At 47.9% G+C, this 21,595-nt stretch overlaps 1 protein-coding gene across 1 annotated transcript in view; it reads left to right on the forward strand.

Annotated features, from left to right (window-relative positions):
* Positions 1-1,964: 1,964 nt before the first annotated feature.
* CABCOCO1 (ciliary associated calcium binding coiled-coil 1) overlaps positions 1,965-21,595 on the forward strand; it is a 42,957-nt gene continuing 23,326 nt past the window's right edge. Inside the window, exons 1-5 of the mRNA XM_063306292.1 lie at positions 1,965-2,036; positions 4,578-4,681; positions 5,754-5,923; positions 9,259-9,403; positions 13,180-13,252. Coding sequence (XP_063162362.1) covers positions 1,965-2,036; positions 4,578-4,681; positions 5,754-5,923; positions 9,259-9,403; positions 13,180-13,252 — 564 coding nt within the window. The remainder of the gene's footprint in view (positions 2,037-4,577; positions 4,682-5,753; positions 5,924-9,258; positions 9,404-13,179; positions 13,253-21,595) is intronic.

Consider the following 21,595-nt stretch of genomic DNA (forward strand, 5'->3'; position numbering starts at 1 on the left):
GGCAGGAGTTCCATTTGTTTCATTACTGGATTCGCTTCCCACCTGTTTGAGGTCGAGGACCAGTTTAACCCACCATCGAACTGGGCGCGGAAAGGAAATTGGGGGGAGCGAAGAGCATCTGAACTGCCCCAGCTGAGCTCAGAAGTCTTGGCGAGGCTGGCCCTCGTGAGTACTTGAGGAAATCCAGGGCTGGCACTGGATGGGCAAGAAACACCTGCCCAATCCTGGGAGAACACCAATGCAAGCTGCTTCAGGCCATGTACTAAGGATCATCAGGGACACCTTCGCAACCGGTGCAGCCGTGAACAGCAAAGCACCCAATCGCCTTGCCAATGAAAGCAATGAAAGTTGTGGCTCAAGGGTGGGGTCTTCTCTTCCTGGGCCAGGGTCAAGCTTCTCAGACCCTTTGCAGGCCCCTCTCTGGCCCGATTTCAAAGCCCCTCCGCTGCCCACGAGGTACGGAATCAGCTGGTGCCACGTAGAACCAGCTGCAGTGCTTTGCCGAATTGCTTAGATGGTGTAGCTAAAGCCTCATGAACTTCGACATAAATGTCCTGCAACGCTTTGCAGCAGATGGCGGCATCATGGCGGTCATTCCCCCCTCTGCTAAATAGGCATCCATATTGTCAATTAAAGACACCATTTTAAGCTCCAGATATGGTCTGCTGTGAGATGGAAGAAAAACGGGGAGAATTAGATGGGACTGCTGGAGAATTTCCTACTCTGCTCAGCGTTCATTCTGTAGCTCTCGAACACGGCCTGTTCTTTTGGGAGGGTTTACAGCTTTCAGCGAGGCCATTATTTGTTTATTTATTTCACTTTTATGTGATTTCTATGCCTCATGTTCCCAAAGGCTCTGGGGGGCTAACAAACCGATCAGAAAGTCCCCCCCACCAAAATCATAAAGAAACCCACCAGTAAATTAAACCAAACGTTGTATCGAAACTGTACGAAAAAGAAAATGCACAAAAGCAGGCATCTTCCAAATCCGCCGTCACAACCCGCCCTGCTCCCGGGCAAAGACGGAGCAGCCGGGCTTCCTCTGCTCTTCCAAGGGGGCGGCCGGTGATCAGAAGCGTCTCGTCTGGACGGACCCGGAGGTGGCTGACCCTTTCCCACCCAGTCGGATCAGACCACAAATACGGGGGAAGGCTGCCCCGCCGCCCCCTGGGCTGGATCCACGGAGGACCTTGGAGGTGGCCACTCGCCTTGAGTCACCCTGGAAGCCAGCCACCAAGCCACGCGACTCCAGAAGCTGCGGGGCCACCCGAGCATGTTGGGATAACCCCCCCCCCCCGCTGTGCGGGCGGCCTCCTTTGACCAGCTGAAGCCAGGGCAGGGCAGGGCGGGTCGCTCACGGTGGTGCAAACAGGAGCTGCCCGGGGGTGAGCCGTTGTGAGCAGGGCCTCCCTGTCCAGGAAGAGCCCCTGGCAGATGGAGCTGTGCAGAAGCCCTGTGGGCCGCAGCTGCCACTGCCGATGGGAACCCGCTGAATGGAGGAGGATCAAAGAGGCGCCTCCCTGGATTTGGGGGCCCTGCCTGTGTGAAGCAGGAGGACCCCCAGGGGGCCCCGGGCTCCTTTCAGACCCTGGAAAGCCCTTCAACTGGGCTTCTAGATTTCAGAGTCTGGGGGGGGTAGGGGGTGCCACTGCGGAATACCAGCCCCGCTGGGGTGGCAGGTGGCACCAACGGGGGGGGGCGTAAAGGAGGTTCGGGGTCCCTCAAGGGAGAGGGACGCACGGCCCGCTTGCGTCCTCCCTGCGCGGGCTCCGCAGGCTCGCCTTGGGTTCCTGGCGCGGCCCTCGCCCGCCAGGGACGCCGCGAGCCCCCTCCAGCGCTGGCGTCCCCCGGGGCCCGAGCCGCGACCGCTGCCCCCACCGCCCGGCGCCGGCGCGAGGGCGGCTCCCCCGCGAGGCTGCGGCGCGGCCCGGCTGCCCGGCAACCGAGCGGCGGCGGCGGCGGCGATGGCGATGGCTGGCGGCGGCTCGGCGGCCAAGGGAGCGCCGGAGCGGGCGAGCGGCTCGCCGCTCCTGCCGGTACGAGCCGCTTCCGGGCGGGCTGCGGGGGGTCGAGGGCCGGGCCCGGCTGTCGCCCTCCGAACCGCCGGGCTGGGGGCGCCGGGAGGGTCGCGCGCGGCCCCCGGGCTGGGCCTGGGTCGCGTTTCTGCCTCGGCGCGCTGCTCTTCTGGCCGGGCTGCGGGGCGCCTCGGGGGGAGCGGCGGGCAGCGGGCCCCCGCGTCCGGGCCAAGGAGGAAGGCTCGGGCGCCCTAGCCCGAGCGACCTGTCTGGGGCCCTCGGAGGGGCCGCGCGGCGCTCCCCGTCCAAACCCGCGCCCCGCGGCTGCGGCAAAAGGCCGCTCTCGGCCCGGTTCGTCCCGGGACAGTCCGAAAGGGCTGGGCGGCGCTTGGGGTGGGAAGGGGAAAGGGGCATCTGATCGCCGGGGGCGGCGGGGGGCTCGCCTGGCCCCTTCCTGCAGCTGGGAACCAAAGCGGTTGCCGCCCCCGCCGGACCAGGCAGGAGGCCGACCGGGCGAGCTCCCTCTGCTTTGGAATGGTGAGGCTGCCCTAACAGGGCCTCGCACGCCTGCAGCGCCCGCCGAGTAGTCGGGGCGGGCCGCCCCCAGCCGCCTTCTCCGCCTATTGCCCCGTTGCGGGCGCCTTCCTCCCTGCTCCGGCTGTTCCCCAGGCGGCGTCCCTGCCCGTCTTCTGAGCCACCCTCGCGCTCCATCACATCAGGCGGCAGCCGCGGCCAGCAGGGCCTTTCCACAGCTTCAGGTTGGGCGTCGGATGCCCTGTTCCTGGACGGGGAGCCCCCAGGAAGGCCTTTGTGACCTCCCCGTTGGACTACTGCAACACACTCTACCTGGCGCTGCCCTTGAGGAGCATTCAGAAGCTGCGGCTGGCGCATACTGCAGCGGTGCCAGCGGTTTGGGGCGCCTGACTGCTGTTCAGCATGCGAGACGCCACTTGCTGCCGGGCTGCTGCTGGGCGCAGTTCAAGATGCCAGTGGTCCTCTTTAAAGCAGTTCCTGGTTTGGGCCAAGGTTGTGTACGGGGCGGTCTCCCCAGCCGTTTCCGTCCGCCCTGTCTGGTCCAGCAGGAGGGACGTGTTTTGGGTCCGTTGGCTCAGGAGTGTGGCTGGGCTGGCGGGGCCAAGGAAGAGAGCCTTTTCTGTGGTGGCACCCCCTCTGGAATATTGTCTCTCTGGAGGTCAGTCCGTTGCTGCTGGCCTGCCTTAAGGTCTTGGAGACTGGCCCGATGCCCATGGTTTGGCCGCTCTGGATGTTCGTTTCTTGCGTCTGTAATTCTTCCTGGCTGCTGTGTATTTCTATGGGTTTTTGAAACAAGTTTTTAAAATCATATTTGTTAGCTGCCCAGAGTCATATATTTGAGATGGGCAGCCATATAAATCTGCTAAATCAATACAGAAATAAAGGGCTCTTCTCCAGATCACGGAGGCAGGGTGATCCCAGGAAAAGATGCTCCAGGAGTTTTGAGCTGGGGTGGGGTGGGCCTCTTGCACACTTCAAGGTACCTTTTTGCCCTTGAATTGAAAGTGCCACATGGTCCGCAGTGTGGCGGTGATCTCTAGTATTCCTGGAGCATAAAGAACACAAAACATGCTTGCGTAACACTCGGGTCATTTATAGTAGGCGTGCTGTGCATACCACCTAAGTCAGTGGCAAATTTATGGTTATGGAAGAAACCTGCTTAGCCAGAGCTAACCCTGTGGAGATATTCAAGTGCAAGGGAAGTGTAAATTTGGAGGGCGGTTGCTTCAGCAGAGGACCCAGAGCTCACCTGAAATGTGGTGGTGGTTAGCCCTGTCCATCCTGGGGCTGTTTTTCAGTGGGTGGGGGGCGTCCCATTGGGGCTCCATAGAAGCGACTAGGCAGCCTGCTTCAGAGTAACAGCTGCTTCAGAGTGAGAGCTGGGATTCTGATGAGGAGAAAGGGTGGCGTTTTCCAGTTGTGGGTGAGGGGAGGGAGAATCGATGTCCTTGTGGAAGAAGACAGTAACTTCATCTGTAGGAAAAACAGCAAATTTGGGTTAGAATAAATAAACAAATGCATGGAGCACTGCAGAACCACTTCCCTGTTTCTGATTCTGACATGTTGAGAGGTGTGCATAGAATTTTCCTAAAAGCTACCAAAAATGATACTACCACTACAAGAACATAATGTTTGCCTTTTTTGTAATCTGGGGCCTTTTTGTACCCACCCCCCTTTCTGTCCCCATCTGGTGATTTTAGGAGGAGGAACAAAGAGCTGTTGCTGGAGTTCTGGCCAATGGCCTGCAGGGTGCGTTCGAAACTTGGTCAAGGCCCAGCGGTGACCTAGCAAAAATAGGAATTTCTGCTTTGCTGCATTGAATTATCTAAAAAAAAAAATTGTCTGCAAATGCAAGGCAAATTATTCTTCTCTTTATCTGCCTGTTATTGCTGCTGTTCCACATCAGCTAAATAGGTGTTGACAGTTGCCATAGTTTCTCTTTATACACTGATTCAAAGAAATCCTTGAGATCGAATGTATTGTTTGTGCTTGAATGCTACTATACTATGATTCATTGTTTTGCCATAGGATGAAGACAAAATTAATAAAGACGACGAAGCAACGGCTTGGAAATTTCTTTCTCTTGCTGAGGTTAGCGTTATGATGGAACAAGACGTAGCAGGAGCTGAGAAGTAAGTAAGTTTCTTTCTTTCTTTCTTTCTTTCTTTCTTTCTTTCTTTCTTTCTTTCTTTCTTTCTTTCTTTCTTTCTTTCTTTCTTTCTTTCTTTCTTTCTTTCAAATTTCTCTCTCCCAACAAGGGGCCTCTTTGCTGGGACATCAACAGACCTTGCCCTTGTTATCATCTGTTGGGAGCGCGGCTGGGCAGCTTGCCTGGGGGGGGGAGACTGGCTCGGGCTCTTGTGGCGGTATGCTCTTCATAGGGCTCCCCTTTTACAGAGAGGTGGGGCCTCTGTTGGTCCACGGTTTTATTCCTTGTCCCTGGCCCAGGAACAGAGCCAGAGTCCTATTCCACTGCACTCCACAGCCTGCAGACCCGCCCACTGGTTTCCAAGGCATCCCAGAGGCCCTCCGTGGCATAGGCCGGCTTATGGCTGGAGGTCTTGAGAGGAGACCACCTTGTGATCCCATCTAAGCAATGCCCAGGGAGGAGAAATGCAAACAAGGCCTCCTTTGTTTGCGCTGCCAAAAAAGAAACTCTGATGTTCCATCCTTTCCAATATTTTCTTTGTCAAGTCAGCTCAGAGTAAAATATTTTGATGAATCAATTTTAACCTTAAATCCAATAAAACAAATCTGACATTTATAAGACCTCCAACCGTTCATGTTACGTTATCAGATGTTCCAGTTCTCTAGTGCATAAGCTGTAAATGTCATTACTATCAACTCTGAAACTATTATTTAGTTCTCGGTACAAATACGATGTGGGTTTAGTTTTGGACACTGACTGGGCCTAGCTGTAATATTAAAACATTTCCAGAAGTCCCATGGTCTTGTTTTATATGCTATCAGAAAACCTGTGTGAGGCATTTCTGGTCCTCCAGAAGCAGTTTAATCAGAGGTGCTGGTTAAGTTTCTGGCACTGGTTTTTTCCCCAAGGTCTGGAGGGCCACCCACTTTCCACCCATTCCTGATTTGGCAAAATTTATTTCATTGTTCTGCTCTTCTGAAGGTAAATTGGCACAATTACATGGACTAATGTGGTTTTGGGTTCTGATTCTCATTAACCACATTTTTCAACTACAGAAGTTTGGAAGAGTTCCTGAATCTAACACACCGGCTGACCTCTTTGAAAGAAGGCGTCTTGCTGGATTATTATGTCTCTGGATTTTGGTGGGCCAGAGGATTAGAGTTCTCATCTGTGCAGCTTGGAGGGTTCCTGACTCTCTTAAATTTGCTGCTGGATAATCTGGAGAGTAAGTTCAATTGTATTCTAGGAACTTCCATTTTCCATTTGATTATATGAGTATATTAGGGCTATTTTGGGATGTCCCCAGCCCCAGAAAACTGTAATTTTACCCTGAATTCACCAGCTGCTGTTACTGAAGGGACAATACATTTCTTTATTTCTTGTATTTGTGTACCGTTTTCTGTGTCAAGACACCTCAAAGCAGTTTACAGCAATAAACTATAAAAAGAATAGTATTGTGGCTCCTGGAGTGAAGAGTAGTCAATCGGAAGAGGGACCCTCGGCTCCATATGGCTTTTCCCTGTAATGGGTAGGAGTGGTGGAAGTTTGCTCACAGTTCAACCCTCTTTGAATGTGGGATAATGGGAGTGGTATACAACTACAGGTAGTCCTCGCTTAACAACCACAATTGGGACCAGAATTTCAGTTGCTAAGCAAAGCGTTCATTAAGCAAATCTGAACCAATTTTATTACCTTTTTTGTGGTGGTCATTAAGTGAATCACTGCAGGCGTTAAGTGAACCACATGGTCATTAAGTGAATCATGCAGTTCCCCATTGATTTTGCTTGCCGTAAGTCGGCTGGGAAGGTCAAAAATGGCGATCACGTGACCATGGGACGCTGCGATGGTCATAAATGCGAACTGGTTGCCAAGCACCCAAATCGTGATCACGTGACTGCAGGGACTCTGTGATGGTTGTAAGTGTGAGGACTGGTCATAAGTTTGAACTGTCACTAAACGAATGGTTGTTAAGCGAGGACTTCCTTCTATTGAGGGAAGGATTTTCCACTCCTTCCCTCAATAGAGGTGGAGGCCTCAGACACAACTTGTCCCCCATTTTTCATGCTGCTCTTTCATTAGTCCACAGGAAGATTAAGACCACTTCACAAGTTTACCAAGAAGGCCACTCTTAATGATCCACTTGGGGATGAACAAGGGATTTAGGAGTAAGACATCCCAAAGACAATCCACACCTCCATGGCACAATTAACAAGCCATTCAGGTGTAGGGACAATGCAGCCACCCTGGAGGACATATACCAGGTCCCCTCACCAGCCTTTGCCCAGACTGAAGAAGCTGCCTGGAGAAGCAGCGAAACATTTCAACCAAAAAGAAAGAAATCCAGTTGCCATGACTCAACCTACAGACAATTCCACCTGGATGACTAAGAATCTTCATCAACACTCTCGTGCGTGTTTTCATAAAAGGGTTACTATGGCATATATAAAATTAGCTGTATTTTTAAAATGACATTTGTATAATTTTGCTAATATACAAATCTCAGCATCGTCTGTAATACAATGGAAAGCATCAGGGCATCTGTATCAACAATAAGGGAAATGGCATTGTGGTTGCAATATATTCCATCTTCCAATTTATCTGACGAATCAGAGGGATTAAAACATCTTTCAGTAGATGCTGAACTTTTAAGATTCAAACCAGAATATACCCATTAGGTTAAAGAGCTTGGAACATCTCTGGTTGCTCACATCTGCTTTATATTTTGAGAGTTTACTTTAAAATTAATTTATTAAAACATCATCTTACATCTCCTTTGTACATAGCCATTTAAATTGGCTGAACAAATCCATGCAATTAAAGACTTGCTTCTCGGCTCTCGGCCGAGGTCCAGCTGCTGCGTTAGAGCTAACGCATCCCGCCTACGTGGAGATGGGCTGGCAGTACGGTGGGCTGGCCTCCCTTCACCCCACCGCCTGTGCAGGGGATCTCTGGCCTTTGCATGGAGCAGGAGGAAAGGGCACCATTCAACTTCTTTGGAACCAAAGCCTCACTGGCTGATCCTCCAGACTGGCCATCGTGAGGACGTTCGGCATCCAGAGCATCTCCTCAGTTGAGATATCAAGGACTGAGAAGTCCTGTGAAACCCAAAAGCAGGTCCAGCCAAAGATAAAATTTACTTTTTGCAGATGTGACCACATCATAGAATCCTCAGGTTGGAAGAGACCTTGGAGGTCCTCTTGTCCAGCCCCCTGCCTAGTGCAGAAATCCTCAGACCATCCCAGACAAATAGTTGTCCGGTCTTTTCTTGAAAACTCCCGGTGATGTTTGACTTCAGGAGGCAGGGTGTTCCGATGCTTCGTAGCTCTCTCAGTCAGGAAATTCCTCCTTGTTACAAGTTCTTGCGGTATCCTCTGGTGCTAGGGAGAATACACCTAAACCCGCACCCGCTTCTCTGAGACAGACCTTCAAGTACTATTGGAAGATTGCTCTCAGGTCTCCCTTCTTTAGTCTACACTTACCGTGTTCCTTTAACCCTTTTTGGAATTAGCCCCCAAGCCCCTCACCATCTTTGTCGCTCTTTCCAGTTCCTCAGCATCCTTCTTACAGAACTGGACGGGGTATTCCAGAAGTGTTCTGGCCGGTGCAGCCTAGAGTGGTACTAGCACTTCCCATGATGTTGAGGCGAGACCTCTGTTGATGCAGCCCAAAGTTGCATTGGCTCTTTTGGCAGGTCTGGCATGTTGCTGGCTCATGTTTAATGGCTCATGTCAAACCATGGTTTGTTCAAGCATAATTTGTTGACTGATTGGCTGGATCCACACAGCCTTCTAACCCTACTGTAAATCATAGTTTCCAAGCCACAATGGCTGGGGTCAAATATTATGGGAACCCCAAATCAGACATGTTAAGTGCAGTGTGTGGCCTGAGTCTGCGGTTGTTTCAGCGACGGTTGTGTCTGAGTTGTCATGCTGGATCCACCACCGCGATCTTTGCCAGTGCGGAATTGCAGAGCTTCACTCTTGAGACCCCGTTCGCTAACGTGGACGGTTCAGAGGCAGGGCAGCTCGTACGTCTCCTGGCCAGCACAGACCCTCCAGTCCATTGACAGTAGCCCTCCCCTGTGTCCTGCTTTGCCAAGGGCTGCTCCTTCTTTTGACACCCAGATCAGGAGCTGATTTTTCTCTGGAGCCCCAGTCAGGAAATAAAGCCAAAGGAGGGGTAACCATAGGAATTTCCCAGCATGCTTGGGAGCATTTTCCTGAGAAGCCACACCCTCCACTGTCCCTTAAATGACAGCCTCCTGCAAACATCTGCCCGTTTGGCGGTGGTAGCTGTGGAAGAGAAGCAATGTTGTGTGCAGTTCTGCATGTGTTGCGGGCAAGATCCAGGACGGTGCAAAAGTCGAATGCAGATGGTTGTGTGCGCAAAGGCTTTTCTTCGATGTGTATGTCAGTTTTCACACGAGCCAGGTATTGGTCACGTGGAAGCCAATGCACATCTTGTATGGAGGCTTTTCTCCCACAGGCACTGTTCCTGGAGGGGGCTTTGTCTGTCGCGACCTGGTGAAACGGGTTCATTCTTCGTTGTTCTGCATTGCAGCCCAGCATATGACCCTGGAAGAAAACATCCATGAACTCGCAAGTGCGATGGTCGGCATCGGGCAGGGTCCTTCGGAGATGAGCGGTGGGTTTGAGTTCTTCACCGTGGATCAAGCCAAGGCCATCATCAGTTACCTGAAGAGCAGGTACCTGCTGCTTCGCCCTTCAGCCGTGCTGTGAGAAGGGTGCCGTTCGGTGCTTGTGGCATATGAGCAGGCAGAGGTCGGTGACGGGTTTTACGGGCCCCCTATAAAGTGTGTCGTGAACAGATTAGCGTTGGATTTCCACGGTTGGTGGCAGTTTGCTTCTCTGAACCCCCACTAATAAAGAAAGGAAATATCAGCTGCTCAACTGGTGGCATTAATTCCCATAATATGTAAGTCTTGTGCAGATACATTTATCACTGTACCCCCTTAGGCGGGTAATGGATTAAACAATGAATCATTAGGGTTTTAACAAATTGATTAACTGATTAAATTTTTATATGTGTTATCCTAACATTTCTCTTGCAAACATGAGACTTCTTCTAAAAAGATATTTTGAGAGAGTACATTTGGGCATTACAGCTTATATTGTAAAACCAAAACCTTTAATATTTGCCTAGCAGGAAGAAACCGCCTTTAATTTCTTCTCCTCAGGGCTGGTGGGTGCCAGCTGGCAGAAGGAACTAGAAAAGGCTTGGCTGGATTCCTGAGCCGGATGCGTCCTAGAAGACCCCAACAGAAATGGAAGACTGTGGCCCTGCCCTGCTCTTTACCTTTGATAAATGAAATGTTGATTGGCCTTTAAATAGTAGAAGAAAGCTAAAATGCTGGTGGCACATGGGCCTAATCAGTGGAATTTTCAGCCAGAAACACAGAGCAAAAGCAAAATAAAGGAGAACCCCCTTCCCATCCTATGACACAAGCTTTACTCACAGAGCGGACATTTCGGCCTTGCCCACTGTTCTTCCACTCTTGGTGCAGGTTTTTTGCCAGCATGGTAACAACAGGACTCTTCGGCAAAGAGATTTTCTTGATCTGTTTCCAGTGATGGAGTTGAGGTATTTTTTTCAAGGATATTCAGAATTTCTTCCTTCTTCTAGCTTTGGTGTAGAATTTTTTTTCTAGAAAAAATAAGGAGAAATGCCCATTTTTCAGGGCAGATGAAGTTTGGTCAAATTGGTAACTGTCCCATCCCCACACCCCGGCCCCTTTTGTGTCCCCTGAAGCATACCCCAGCATCAGCCTCGTCCATGACATTTTCTTCCAGGAAACAATTGAACTAGGAAAATGTATCTGCATTAATCACTTTCAGATGCTTACATGGTGTCGTGAAAAAGCCCTTCATGTTGTTTTGTTCACATGTGTAATCATTTGTCATGTTATGCCAAAAATCTCACCCACGGTAACAGCAGACATGCATGCCAAGTGTATTCCACTGTCTCATAAAAGGGGAAATCTGTTTGGGTCAGGAGAAATCCACACGTTGCCCATGTTGCACGGTTTCTTAGCTGGGTGATTGGCCTGAGTCCAGAGGGAACAAGGGCCGTCAATGGTCGGCAGATGCAGTCTCTCCTTCTCCCCTGTCGCCCCCTGACAGAAAGCCCCCGTCCCAAGGCCATCCTGGTGGGCTCAACCCAGAACCTCCAGGGCCAGCAAAACAAGACTGACAAAGCGATGTCAAGGTGTTTCTAGTGTCTTGGCACCTTTGAAAACGGCAGTTTTCCATTTCAAAGTCCATTTCAGAGTCCTCACGTTTTTTCCACTAAAATGCATTTATTATTATTCCCATGTCCCATCTTCCCTCGAAGGTGATGGGATGTCTAGTCTTTTCACCATCACAACAGCTTCAAGCACCAGCAGATCCAGAGGAGAAATCACAGCTGGAGAAGAGTCTGCCAAGGAGGGAGCTTCATCCCTGTGGGCAAATTTAAATCTGCAACCTGGCCAAGGCGGCTGGGCTCCGGGGACCGTGGCTTCTCTTGAGATAGGCTTAGGGTTACCTTAACCCTAACCCACCAGCCCTGTTCTGTGATAGTGGCAGGCATGGTATTAGGGCACTGCAGCTCTTGATGCTAATGCCATGATGCTTCCTCGAGGGGAAGTGTTTGAAAAAGGAATAAGGAGTTGGGGAACTTAGACTGGAAATAACCTTATTGCATTTTGCTGTGAGGACTATGGCTTCTTCTAATTCCCCTTTGTTTCCTGAAAAGGGGGTGGAGGGTCTTTTATTGACAAGGATGTTGGGCCTGAAGAACTGGGGTGCCACACCTGAAAGCCTGTCCTAGTATCCCCTTGCTTCTGGTCTCTGGACCCCTCCAAAGATTTCCGTGCCTTGCAGATTCCTGGCAAGCCATTTAGGAATCAATTTATTAATAGGCATTAATTAAAACAATCAATGCTCCCTTGAGGTGTCTTGTTCTGAAGCAAGAGATGGGGAGAGAGATTCAGCTAATAGTATACAGAAGGCTGCCTTGCCTCCAAAATGTACCCCGTCCATTTGAACAGGCTGAAGGCTGTGCAGAGCAGCCTGCAGAATTTTTAAGCAGTATAAGTCTTTGTTTCTTAAAACTATTCATGACTAGAAAAGACTAAAGAATAGATATTTTTTAATAAGATGCGTTTATTGCGGTGTATTTTTTAAAATAGAGAATATAGAATACAACCAGTTTTTAAAATCTTCAGTTTTTTCCCTTTCACTTAATAGATGATTATAAATCTTAATGGAACATATTAGCTTCATATATACATAATATATTTAATCAATATCTGGAGTCACATATATTAAAGAAAGCTGTAGAGTCAGTTAACATTCACCCTGTTCAGATATTTGGCCTTGGCATTAGCAAATTTTGAAAATGTACTTTCACAGAGATTTGTTGAAATAAAAGATAGTTGTATTTTTTCATTTCAAAACTCATTTTCTCTGAGAACCGTTCATTTAACTCTTAGATCTGAGGAGAGATCTGCAAACATCTCACTCATGGCTAGTGGAACTGAATGGATTCAGAACTTAGCAAGAAACTTCTCTAGATGAGCCAACAATTCATGGAACAAACTCCTTGGGAAACACTGGTGTTTACTGAACACAGTTTAAGAAACATCGCTGTGTAGTCTTGGTTGGTTGGTCCCCATAGCAGAAGTGGTGGTTTCTTTCGGCTGCAGGATTGGCAATTTTATTACAAGAACACTGAATGATGGTACTGAAATAGCAGGACAGAGTTTGCTGTAATAGCTCCTTCCTTCTATCAGCATGTCCAAGCAAGAGATACTTTTTTTCTCCAGCTGTCTCTGAGTCTCTGCCAACTGGGCTTATGCTTGCAATGGCATCACCTTTCCTTGTTGCTGTGAACATGGCCAGGGCAACAGTTGTCAGCACTGGGGCATTCACCAAGAATGCCTTCTCTCCACAAACCGCAGGAGGGTGACAGGAAAGCCATCTGTTGGACAAGCATTCCTACCGTTGGTGAAGAACCAAGGACAATGATTTCTGAAGCAGTGCAAGTTACATAGATTTAAGGAATTCTACGATCAGAACTAACTTGGGGGTAACATTTGAAAACCTCAGTACTGTTAATCTAGATCTGGTTTGGGAAATGCGTCCTCTGATAGAGTGTTTTTACTCTGGGCTCTATTTTGTGTGGAAAAAATCTGAGTACAGAATAGTGAATGCAGGTGTACCCACTTTGGGATCTGTCACCCACAATTCTGTACAATGCCTGTTGCAACTTTAGTTCTACATTTAGTGGAAATTATGATCTCACTGCAGGATTTTATAACAGCGAATGAGAACAAAACCAGGCATGGACTATCCAGTCTGGCTAGAACTTTAGGGTCTTACGTTCTATGGCTAAGGAACCTCCTTTTAAAACCAAACTGAACCTTGTCTGCTCCTGGAGGTTTATTGTTTTGCAAACAACATCCACTTTCTTGTCTTTCAGTTTATTCCAACATTATACGCTCTACGAATATCTTTTCCACAGTCCCAGGGAAGAACTTGTGATTGGAGATGAGGTAAGTGATTCATATGACTGGAACTGATTAAGTGAAGTATTTTAATGCATGTTCTCTGGCATCTGTTTTCTATAGCTCAAAGCAACTTTATGTCAAAATTGCTCAAGGGTTAAAAGCCTAGAATAGCGGATGAAAGAATAAAAAGGAATACAGTAATGCCTGTCTCCTCTGCAATTTGAAATTAACAAGAATAAATAGTGCCATTGTTGGTTCAACTGCTGGCGGCAGAGTTAAGAATGTATTTGCTGACAACATTTGTAAGGGCAACACACTGCATTTGTATTCTTATTGTAGTTAAGGAGGAAGGGGCTAAGCAGCCTCACTTTTCCTTTTGTGGTGGTGCCCAGCCCAAGGAGTGTCTGTGGGTAACAGGGAAGAAAGTGCTCAGAGAAGTGGGCTGTGGCATTGCCAGGGGTGGGGTGGGGGTGCTGATGGCAGGGCCAAAAGGCCATCCGTCCATCTAGAGAAAAGCTTCCTGGTGGGGCCTCTGGTGGTGGACCTCCCTGGCTTTTGAGGAGGGCCAATCACAGGCTGTTTTGCAAACCGTTGCTGAACTTCTGGTTCTCTCCAATTGTCTGCTGATTACTGAATTTTTAAGGTGTGATCTGGTATTTTATTTTGATCTTTGTAGGAAATCTGTTGTGTACATTAACCCAATGGATTGTTCACCTGGGCTGTGATTCTGATCATAATATGGGTCCTATTCCTGTGTAACTATGAAGAAAAATTGTGCTGCATCTTGACAACATAACAGAAGTCTTCTTCTGTATTTACTATGTGAAATTTTGCTTAACACACTGGTGATCAACTGATTTAACTGATTTATCATATTAATGCAGTTGCTGTTTATGTATTCAGGAAGCTCAAATGGAGGCAGGCAAAATCCAAGAATTCAGCAGAACTATTTCCAGTAACATGTCAGACCCAGGAACGAATGTTTACATTGCTTAGTCATTAGCTACATAAAAGCTTTTATTGCTGCCCACGTGGGGGTGGGGGTGGGGAACCTAATTTATTTTAGTAAGGGTGATGTATTACTGTCTGCCGTTTACAGAGCTGGGGCGACATTTAGGAATACAGCCTTGAGGGTGATGTGGTCCTGCTGTTCTTTGAGGGAACAAGGAGAAAAGATTTGAACTGATTCTTGCTTTGAAAAAGTCTTCATAATATGGTGTGGCTGGTAAACATAGTTTTATCCCTTTGGGCTTCAATCAGCGTGATGGAATAATCTGTATTTTATGACCCAGCTGACTGGATGCCTGTTCGGTGACCCAGCTGCAAGACCTCTGGCTCAGCCTCTGCTGAAGGAATTTATTGGCGCAGGAAAACTTGCCAAAGCGTTGTGCTCTGTTTAGACATGGCATAGATTCTGATCTCTCTCTCTCTCTCTCAATCACACACACACATGCACAGAGACACACATATTATTAAGTGCGCCCTGCCATAAAATTTATAGTCATCGAGTATCATCTGCTGGAGTTCAGTTTGCAAAACAGAAACTATTTACATTAACTTACTGCTCTCCTCAGCGTTCCCATGCTTGGGCTGTCTCCAAACTGGACTTCATGTCCTTTGGACAGACCTGCTTGCTCGTTGGCGTTGTGATGGGGAAAGGGGCTTCCCCACCCCACCCTCCGCTCTTCCTGGCAGCACTGATGGGGCAGAATTATCAAAGAAAGAGTTCATTTTAAAAATTATGGAATTGGGTTCCATCTGAGAATTTTGCTGCTGCTGCTGCTGCTATCACCACCACCAAAATATGTTGCTTTTGGCAAGTTTCCTTCCTTTCTGGCTTGCACACGATTTTAATTCAGTTTTTCAAATCTCTGTTACTAACCCTCTGCTGAATTAAACGGAGACGATCTCATTTGTAGAACCAATTTTTAGAGTTGGAGGAACTATCTGCTTACAGTACTGTTATTCTTGCTTTTCTGTTTCTTTTTTTCTTTTTGCTTTTCAGAGAAACATAATAATAATAATAATAATAATAATAATAATAACAACAACAACAACAACATAACTTGCAAACAGAAATGCAAACGTTAAATTCATTTTCCAATGTCATATGAATGCTAATTCAAACAATATGATTCGAATCAACAGTATTAAAAGTTCAGCTATGTATAACATTAAAGAAAAATGAAATAAAAGAGAAACATGCCTGGAAACATTTGCTCTTCAGGCAAAACAACTCCAGAAAACTTGACTGGATTGCTCAGAAGCCCTTTCCTTTAACCCTCTGTTGAAAAAAAAAATCAAATGTTGATAAACAGTCAAGTTTCTTGTCCCTTGCTGTGTCATAATTATTGGAGCTCACTTTGATCATTGTGCCTTGACAAATGCCAAACACTGAGGATGTAACCCAGAAAAAAACCAGTTGTTTTTCTGCATCAGTTACTGTTCTCACTGTGATTCCACGTATGAAAGGAGAGCAGCCAGCCCAGGACAGTAATTCACACAGAGATGCAACAGACCACGTCTCCCAAAGGCAGAGGGTTTTGCTCCATCAGATGTGGCTGAATCCAGTGGCTGCCCAAGAAGGCAGGGCCGGTCAGCAAGGGGACAGAAGTGCAGAGGTGAGTGGGTCCTCGGGCCGTAGGCCTGATAGCCTTGTGGACGGTTGCCGGGGCCGGACGAGGGGCTGAAGCAGTCATAATGCAGGGGGAGTCAAGGGCGGCTGAAGGCATTTTGGTGCAGTCCCACCAGGGCTTGGTCAAATCATTCTGGCTCCTGAGTCCAAAAAAATCATTTAAGATGCTGCTCTTCTTCCTGAAAATAAAGCATAAAGTATAAACAAGTATTTCCCTGTTCTTTTATGGGTAGTAATGAAATCAGTCTGGCATTCTCTGAAGAAATACTCTGATTGGCCACCTGGCACAGTCTCTGAGATAAAACATAGAATAAAATAAAACAAAATGAAGAATTAAAACAGGGAAAGCTCCAGGAAGTGATGACAACACAGCAGATGGAAGAAAGCAAAATGTGGGCACCAATCTTGTCATCTCCAAGGGACGCCTGTCAATATTATGGCCCTCTGAGTCTGTGCGCCAATCCCAGAGGAAGGGGAAGTTGAATTCTTCTGTGGTGGCTTGCAAGGGCCAGTTGACTGATCGTGTTCTGCCAAGGGAATTCAGTGTTGATGGTAAATGCCTTATTCCAACTACCTGAGTGATGATTCTATGCATAGATACCCCTCGACAGACCACACTGAAATCGGATTGACCATCTACTCTGCAAACAAAGATGGAGGACTCCTATTCAGCCAAAAAATAGAGAAGATCTCATGCTCAGAACACAAACTCCTTCTTGTAAAAATACACTAAAGCTAAAGAAAAGAAAGCCACCCGATCAGCAAGGTCTGACCTTTGCAGTATTCTGTATGATGATGCGGAGGCGAGGCGTAGATGTAATGGCTTAGATCTGTTAAAGAGGGTCCCTGAAGCTCTCTGGGTTGCAACTCACAATATCAGGAAAGAGGAAGCAAAGAAAAGCATCGCCAGGTGCGAAGGGGCCAAACGCAAAAGGCAGCAGAGGCAAAGGCAAACCTCCCAAGTAAACACTGAGTTCAGGGAAGAACCAGACGAGGGCAGGAGTCTTCCCAAAATAAGCTGCACAAAGAAATGGAGGAGAACAATCAAATGGGAAGGGCAAGAGAACTATTTAAGAAATCTACAGAAATCAAGGGCTTACGAGCACCACAAAATACAAATATCTGAAGGTTTGAGGAAGAGAAGGTGTGAATGCATGGAAGGACTGAAGCAGTGATACATACGAACATTGGACCACCAATCTAGAGCCAGATACTCTGGAAAGTGAAGCTTCGTGGATCCTAGGAAATGCTGCTGACGGCCTAGCTGCAAGAGTTGATGAAATAACAGCAGAACTGGTTAAAACCTTGCAGGTTGATGATGCATCTAAAGTGGTCAATGGAGTTTATAAGCCAGTACTTACAAATGGTGGCTAACGGACTGCAAAGGATCAATTTGTAGTGATTGGTTTATAACCGTAACAGGGCGCTCAAGCTGCAAACAGGTGCTCTTATCAGATGTGCCGGAAGGGCAAGATTCTGCAATCCAGGCACCTCCTGTGTATGGAGCGGGAACTTGCCAGGTGTGCAAGTCGGATTCAGAGGTCGGAGGGACACCCACGATCCCTGTGCTAGCATCTGACAGAAGGTGGGGGAGACCGGAGCATTCCCAAAAGATGGCCGTTTTTGCTTTATCAATTATACAAAGACCTTTGTTTAGATTGCAGCGAACTGTGGGTTGCCCTTAAAAGCGTGGGCACAATGGACGACTCATCTGCCTCTGGAGGAGTGTGCCTGATGGCCAGGAAGGAGCAGTTTAAACAGAAAACGGAGAAACTGAATGGTACAGAACTGGGGAATGGGTGTGCCACGGTCGCATGCTGGCACTTGATTTTCTAGACCTGTATGCAGAATATATTCAGAAATGCTGGGGTAGAAGAGGTGCCGGGCGCCCATTCCAGGCTTTCCCCTTGCTTCGTTCTGAGACCAGGATCCCGGGCGGTTCCCTTGCTGAGGGCAGCCGGTTCCCATTCCTGCCTTGCCGACTTCCCTCCCTTCTGGATGCCTCCAGAGTTTATGGTTCTCCCCACAGAATCCCATTGTACTTAAGTTGCCGTTGAACCCGTGGAGGTGATGCTGTGCTAGTACAGACAATTTGCAGTGTGCCACAGGCGTGCCTGCAAGAACAGGCCATTAAATCTGGGGGGAGCTCGCTAAATAGGCGGTGGCGGCGGCTGCTTCTGCTGCTTGTGGGCATTTGTTTTATATAATCGCTATGAAGGACTTTCACCTGAGTAAAAGGTAAACATGACATTACACAGAGTGTAATAGAAAGGAAGATGGATAAAAGATCAAAGAAGAAGTAGAAACAACAGTGCAGGTAGAAGAAGAAAAGAAAAGAAAAGAAGCAACTTCCGATCTTCTTCACAGCCATTACAAATTCATTCGCTCTCCTCCCTCTTTAAAGATACAACATGGTTCTCTCCTTCCCATATTCAACCCTTTTTAAGCAGTAAGTCCATAAATCACCAATTCATTTTTTTCTATTTTTAGCAAAAAGGCCATAAGAGGTTTCCAATCCTTTATAAAAGTACTTGTTGTCTTACCCCTGCTGCTTGTGGGCGTTTTATAGTACAGAGAGTCTTCAGTTAATGACTGCCTTGTTTAATGACCATTCAAACTTATGACATTGCTGGAAAAGTAATTTTATAACCAGTCCTCAAACTTACAACCATCACAGCATTCTTGCAGTCATATGATTGCAATTCGGGGGCTTCACAACTGGCGTGCGCTTACAACGGTCACAGGGCCCCGTGGTCACGTGATCACCACTTGCAAGCTCCACGGCTGGCTTCCAACAAGGAAAGTCAGTGGAGAAGCCGGCAGTAAGCCACAAGTAGCAGTCACGTGAGATTCTGCTTAACAAGTGTGGGTGACTCACTTGATGACTGGACTGGAACTGATGTTGTAAGTCCAGCACGGTCACGTGATGCTTCACTTAATGACTGTGACGCTTAACAATGAAGTTGCTGGTCCCAGTTGCTGTTGTTAAGTGGGGACTACTTGTACTCAACTGAAATTATTCTAGCAGCAAATAGTGTACTTAATGTGAAAATACCTATTGAATAACTTTTAGCTAGATAATAACACCATGGGCTACCACTTGAACTGCTACCCTATGACTTTACTTGTAAAATCTGCATTTCTCTGAAACTTTACTGAAATTTTTTTATATATATTTCAATAAAAGCTCTATAGCAGCACATGAACACTACTTGTTAATATGAACCCTTTTTTTAAAAAAAGAAAAGAAATGTGTTTTCAGAGTTAAATATTTGTGGTTTGCTGATCCTGGGTGGTTTTTGCCTGGCTGAATGATCAAAACGTAAGTCAGTGGAAGTGCGTAGGAATGTGAGGAGGAGGAGGTGACATGCAGAAACCTGACAAGTTTTAAGCTCTCACTAAGTATGTTTTAACTTTCAGAGCAGCCATCCTCCTCTCTTTTCTCTAATTAAGGAAACAGGTCTGGTGGAAAGGCCAGGAAGGGCAAACTTCAGCTCTTGCAACTGACCTGTGCTAGGAGAGTGGGGGTGGGGAGGCTCCCCCTTGAGTTTGAAACTGCATTGCTCATCCTCAGAGGAGAAAAAGCCCAAGAACCGGACTGGCCTGTCCTGTAGAGGTGCCCGCCTGGAGGGCAGCACCGTTCTCACAGACCTGGTCGTCCCATCCATCCTGGGACCAGGTTCAGCCTCTCTGGCAAGGCCCTGCAGGTGTACTTGAATTGAGAAGCAAAGGCTTGGGGGTCCCCCCTGCACCCCTTGCCCCCAGAGGGCCTCGGCCAGGAAGAGGGGAAGAGGGTTGTGCGGCGGACAGAGAGTGGACAGAAGTGAGCATTTAGCTTGGGCGATGTGGCTTCCACGCCTCTCAGTTCCCGTGACTTGACCTTGTGCTTGGAAATCCCAAATTGACCCAAAAAAAAAAAAGGAAGGAAAAAGTTCTCTGTGATCTGAATCTGGAGGAGGAAGAAGACAGGCTGCTTCACTGGAACTGGCAGGTGAGTCCACAATCGTCGCTGCCATAACCTTTCCTCAGAGCGGAGGAGGGGGTGTTCCTGACCTCCCCCTTTTCTGCTTGGCTCCCTGCCCTCAGAGGTGGTCATGAGCTTCTTGACTCATTCACTGCATCAGGGTCGGGGTTGAGGTTTGGGACACCCTGGGAGATGTCAGGCCGGGGAGGGCCACTGCTGGGAGAAGGGCCGCTTCCACGCGTGGGATTCCAGGAGCAGCACTGGCCCAGCCACGGCCTTGGGTCTACGGTGGGTGGCTGCCCTCGGAGTGCCGGGCATGAGGTTCTGCTCGGCCCCCTGAAGAAGCGGGTGCTAGAGGTGGAAAGGCTGCAGCACAGGGCAGGGCACGCCACATGAACCGCCCCCTGCGGGAAAACCCTGCAGGGCTGGCTCTATTGCTGGAGCGAAGATGCCTGGGGAGACAAGCCGAGGCCGCTGGGGTCACGCGTGGTGTGAGGGCGGAGGATCAGAGGAGGGCTCCTCTGGGTGCCTCTCTGTCGGAGCCGGGTCCTCCGTTCAGAATCAGTGCAGGGGCAATTCGGAATTGTGGGTTTTTTCTGCTCTGAATGAACTGGAATTCACCATCACAAGAAATGACCGTGGCCATTAATTTAGCAGTTTTTTAAAAGCTGGACAAATTTGTTGAGGATTGGGCTCCCAGTGATGATTACTCTTGCGGTATTTTCACTATTAGCCCCCTCCCCAGCTTCTGGGCCCCAAAGTCTTATTTGGCTGTTTACAGTTGGTGCTTCCTGATGTCACAGAATACTGAATTTGGTAGAGCAGGAACTGAATTTGATAAGACTGAAGAAGATGGACCCAGCAGGACTCTGTCTTAAGGGCATCTTAACCCGTAATTGTCTTTCATCTCCTCCAAGAGTGACGGCTTGTTAGCTGCTGAACTTGTGCACAGTTTTGGGTTCTCTTTCAAATGGTTTACATAGAGGGGAGACTAAATTAACCCACAGTAATATCTCTTCAAAGACAGCATTTCATGGAATTATTCTTTCACCTGCATCTGTTATTAGACATCTGTAGGTGTGTGTTTCCTCCTTGGTGTTTTTTTTTTTAAATTAAATATTCAGAACTCCAGAAATTGGTTTTGAAGATAATACTGCATAGAGGCAACTTTGTTCTGCAGAAATTGTCTAATCGGAGGGCCCTTGAGTGCCCTCATGTGGGGGTCTCGGGAAGTTCTTTATGTCGTTCCTCCTTGGAAGGTTTTCTGCTCTGCGCCAGCCAGTATTTCAGACCTGTGCTGTGCACGTGGGTGTGCGTCTGTGTGGGTGTGGGTGTTTGCAGGTATAATATTTAGAAATTTATGTTTTGGACTAAGAGATCAAGAAGCAACTTTTTCTTAAAAGGCATTTCTTCAAACAGCTTTGTCTTTTGTGTCCTCCTTGCTTTCAAATCTGACTATCCTTCTAAAATTAGACAATTCGCTTGCTTTCAAAGAAGTCTTGAATAAATTTAATTGCGCAGTGGGAATAGTAAGGGCACAATTCAGCCTTATCTCTGCATTTCTTTCTAGCTACAGGGAATTTAACTCCGAGCATTAAAATGCCACAGAGGTTTGAATGTTATTATTCCAAATGAAGAATCTCGGTTGTTTGGAAATAATGTTTAAGCAGGTACATAATAAAGGAGGTAAATATATCTTTTAAAATTAATAAAATGATACCTTGTGAAATTACAATTTGGGGCAGTAGTAGGAAAACTTCCACGTATGATCATGAGCTCAAAGGCAGCT

Source organism: Candoia aspera, chromosome 6, assembly GCF_035149785.1.
Source record: "Candoia aspera isolate rCanAsp1 chromosome 6, rCanAsp1.hap2, whole genome shotgun sequence".
Lineage (NCBI taxonomy): Eukaryota > Metazoa > Chordata > Lepidosauria > Squamata > Boidae > Candoia > Candoia aspera.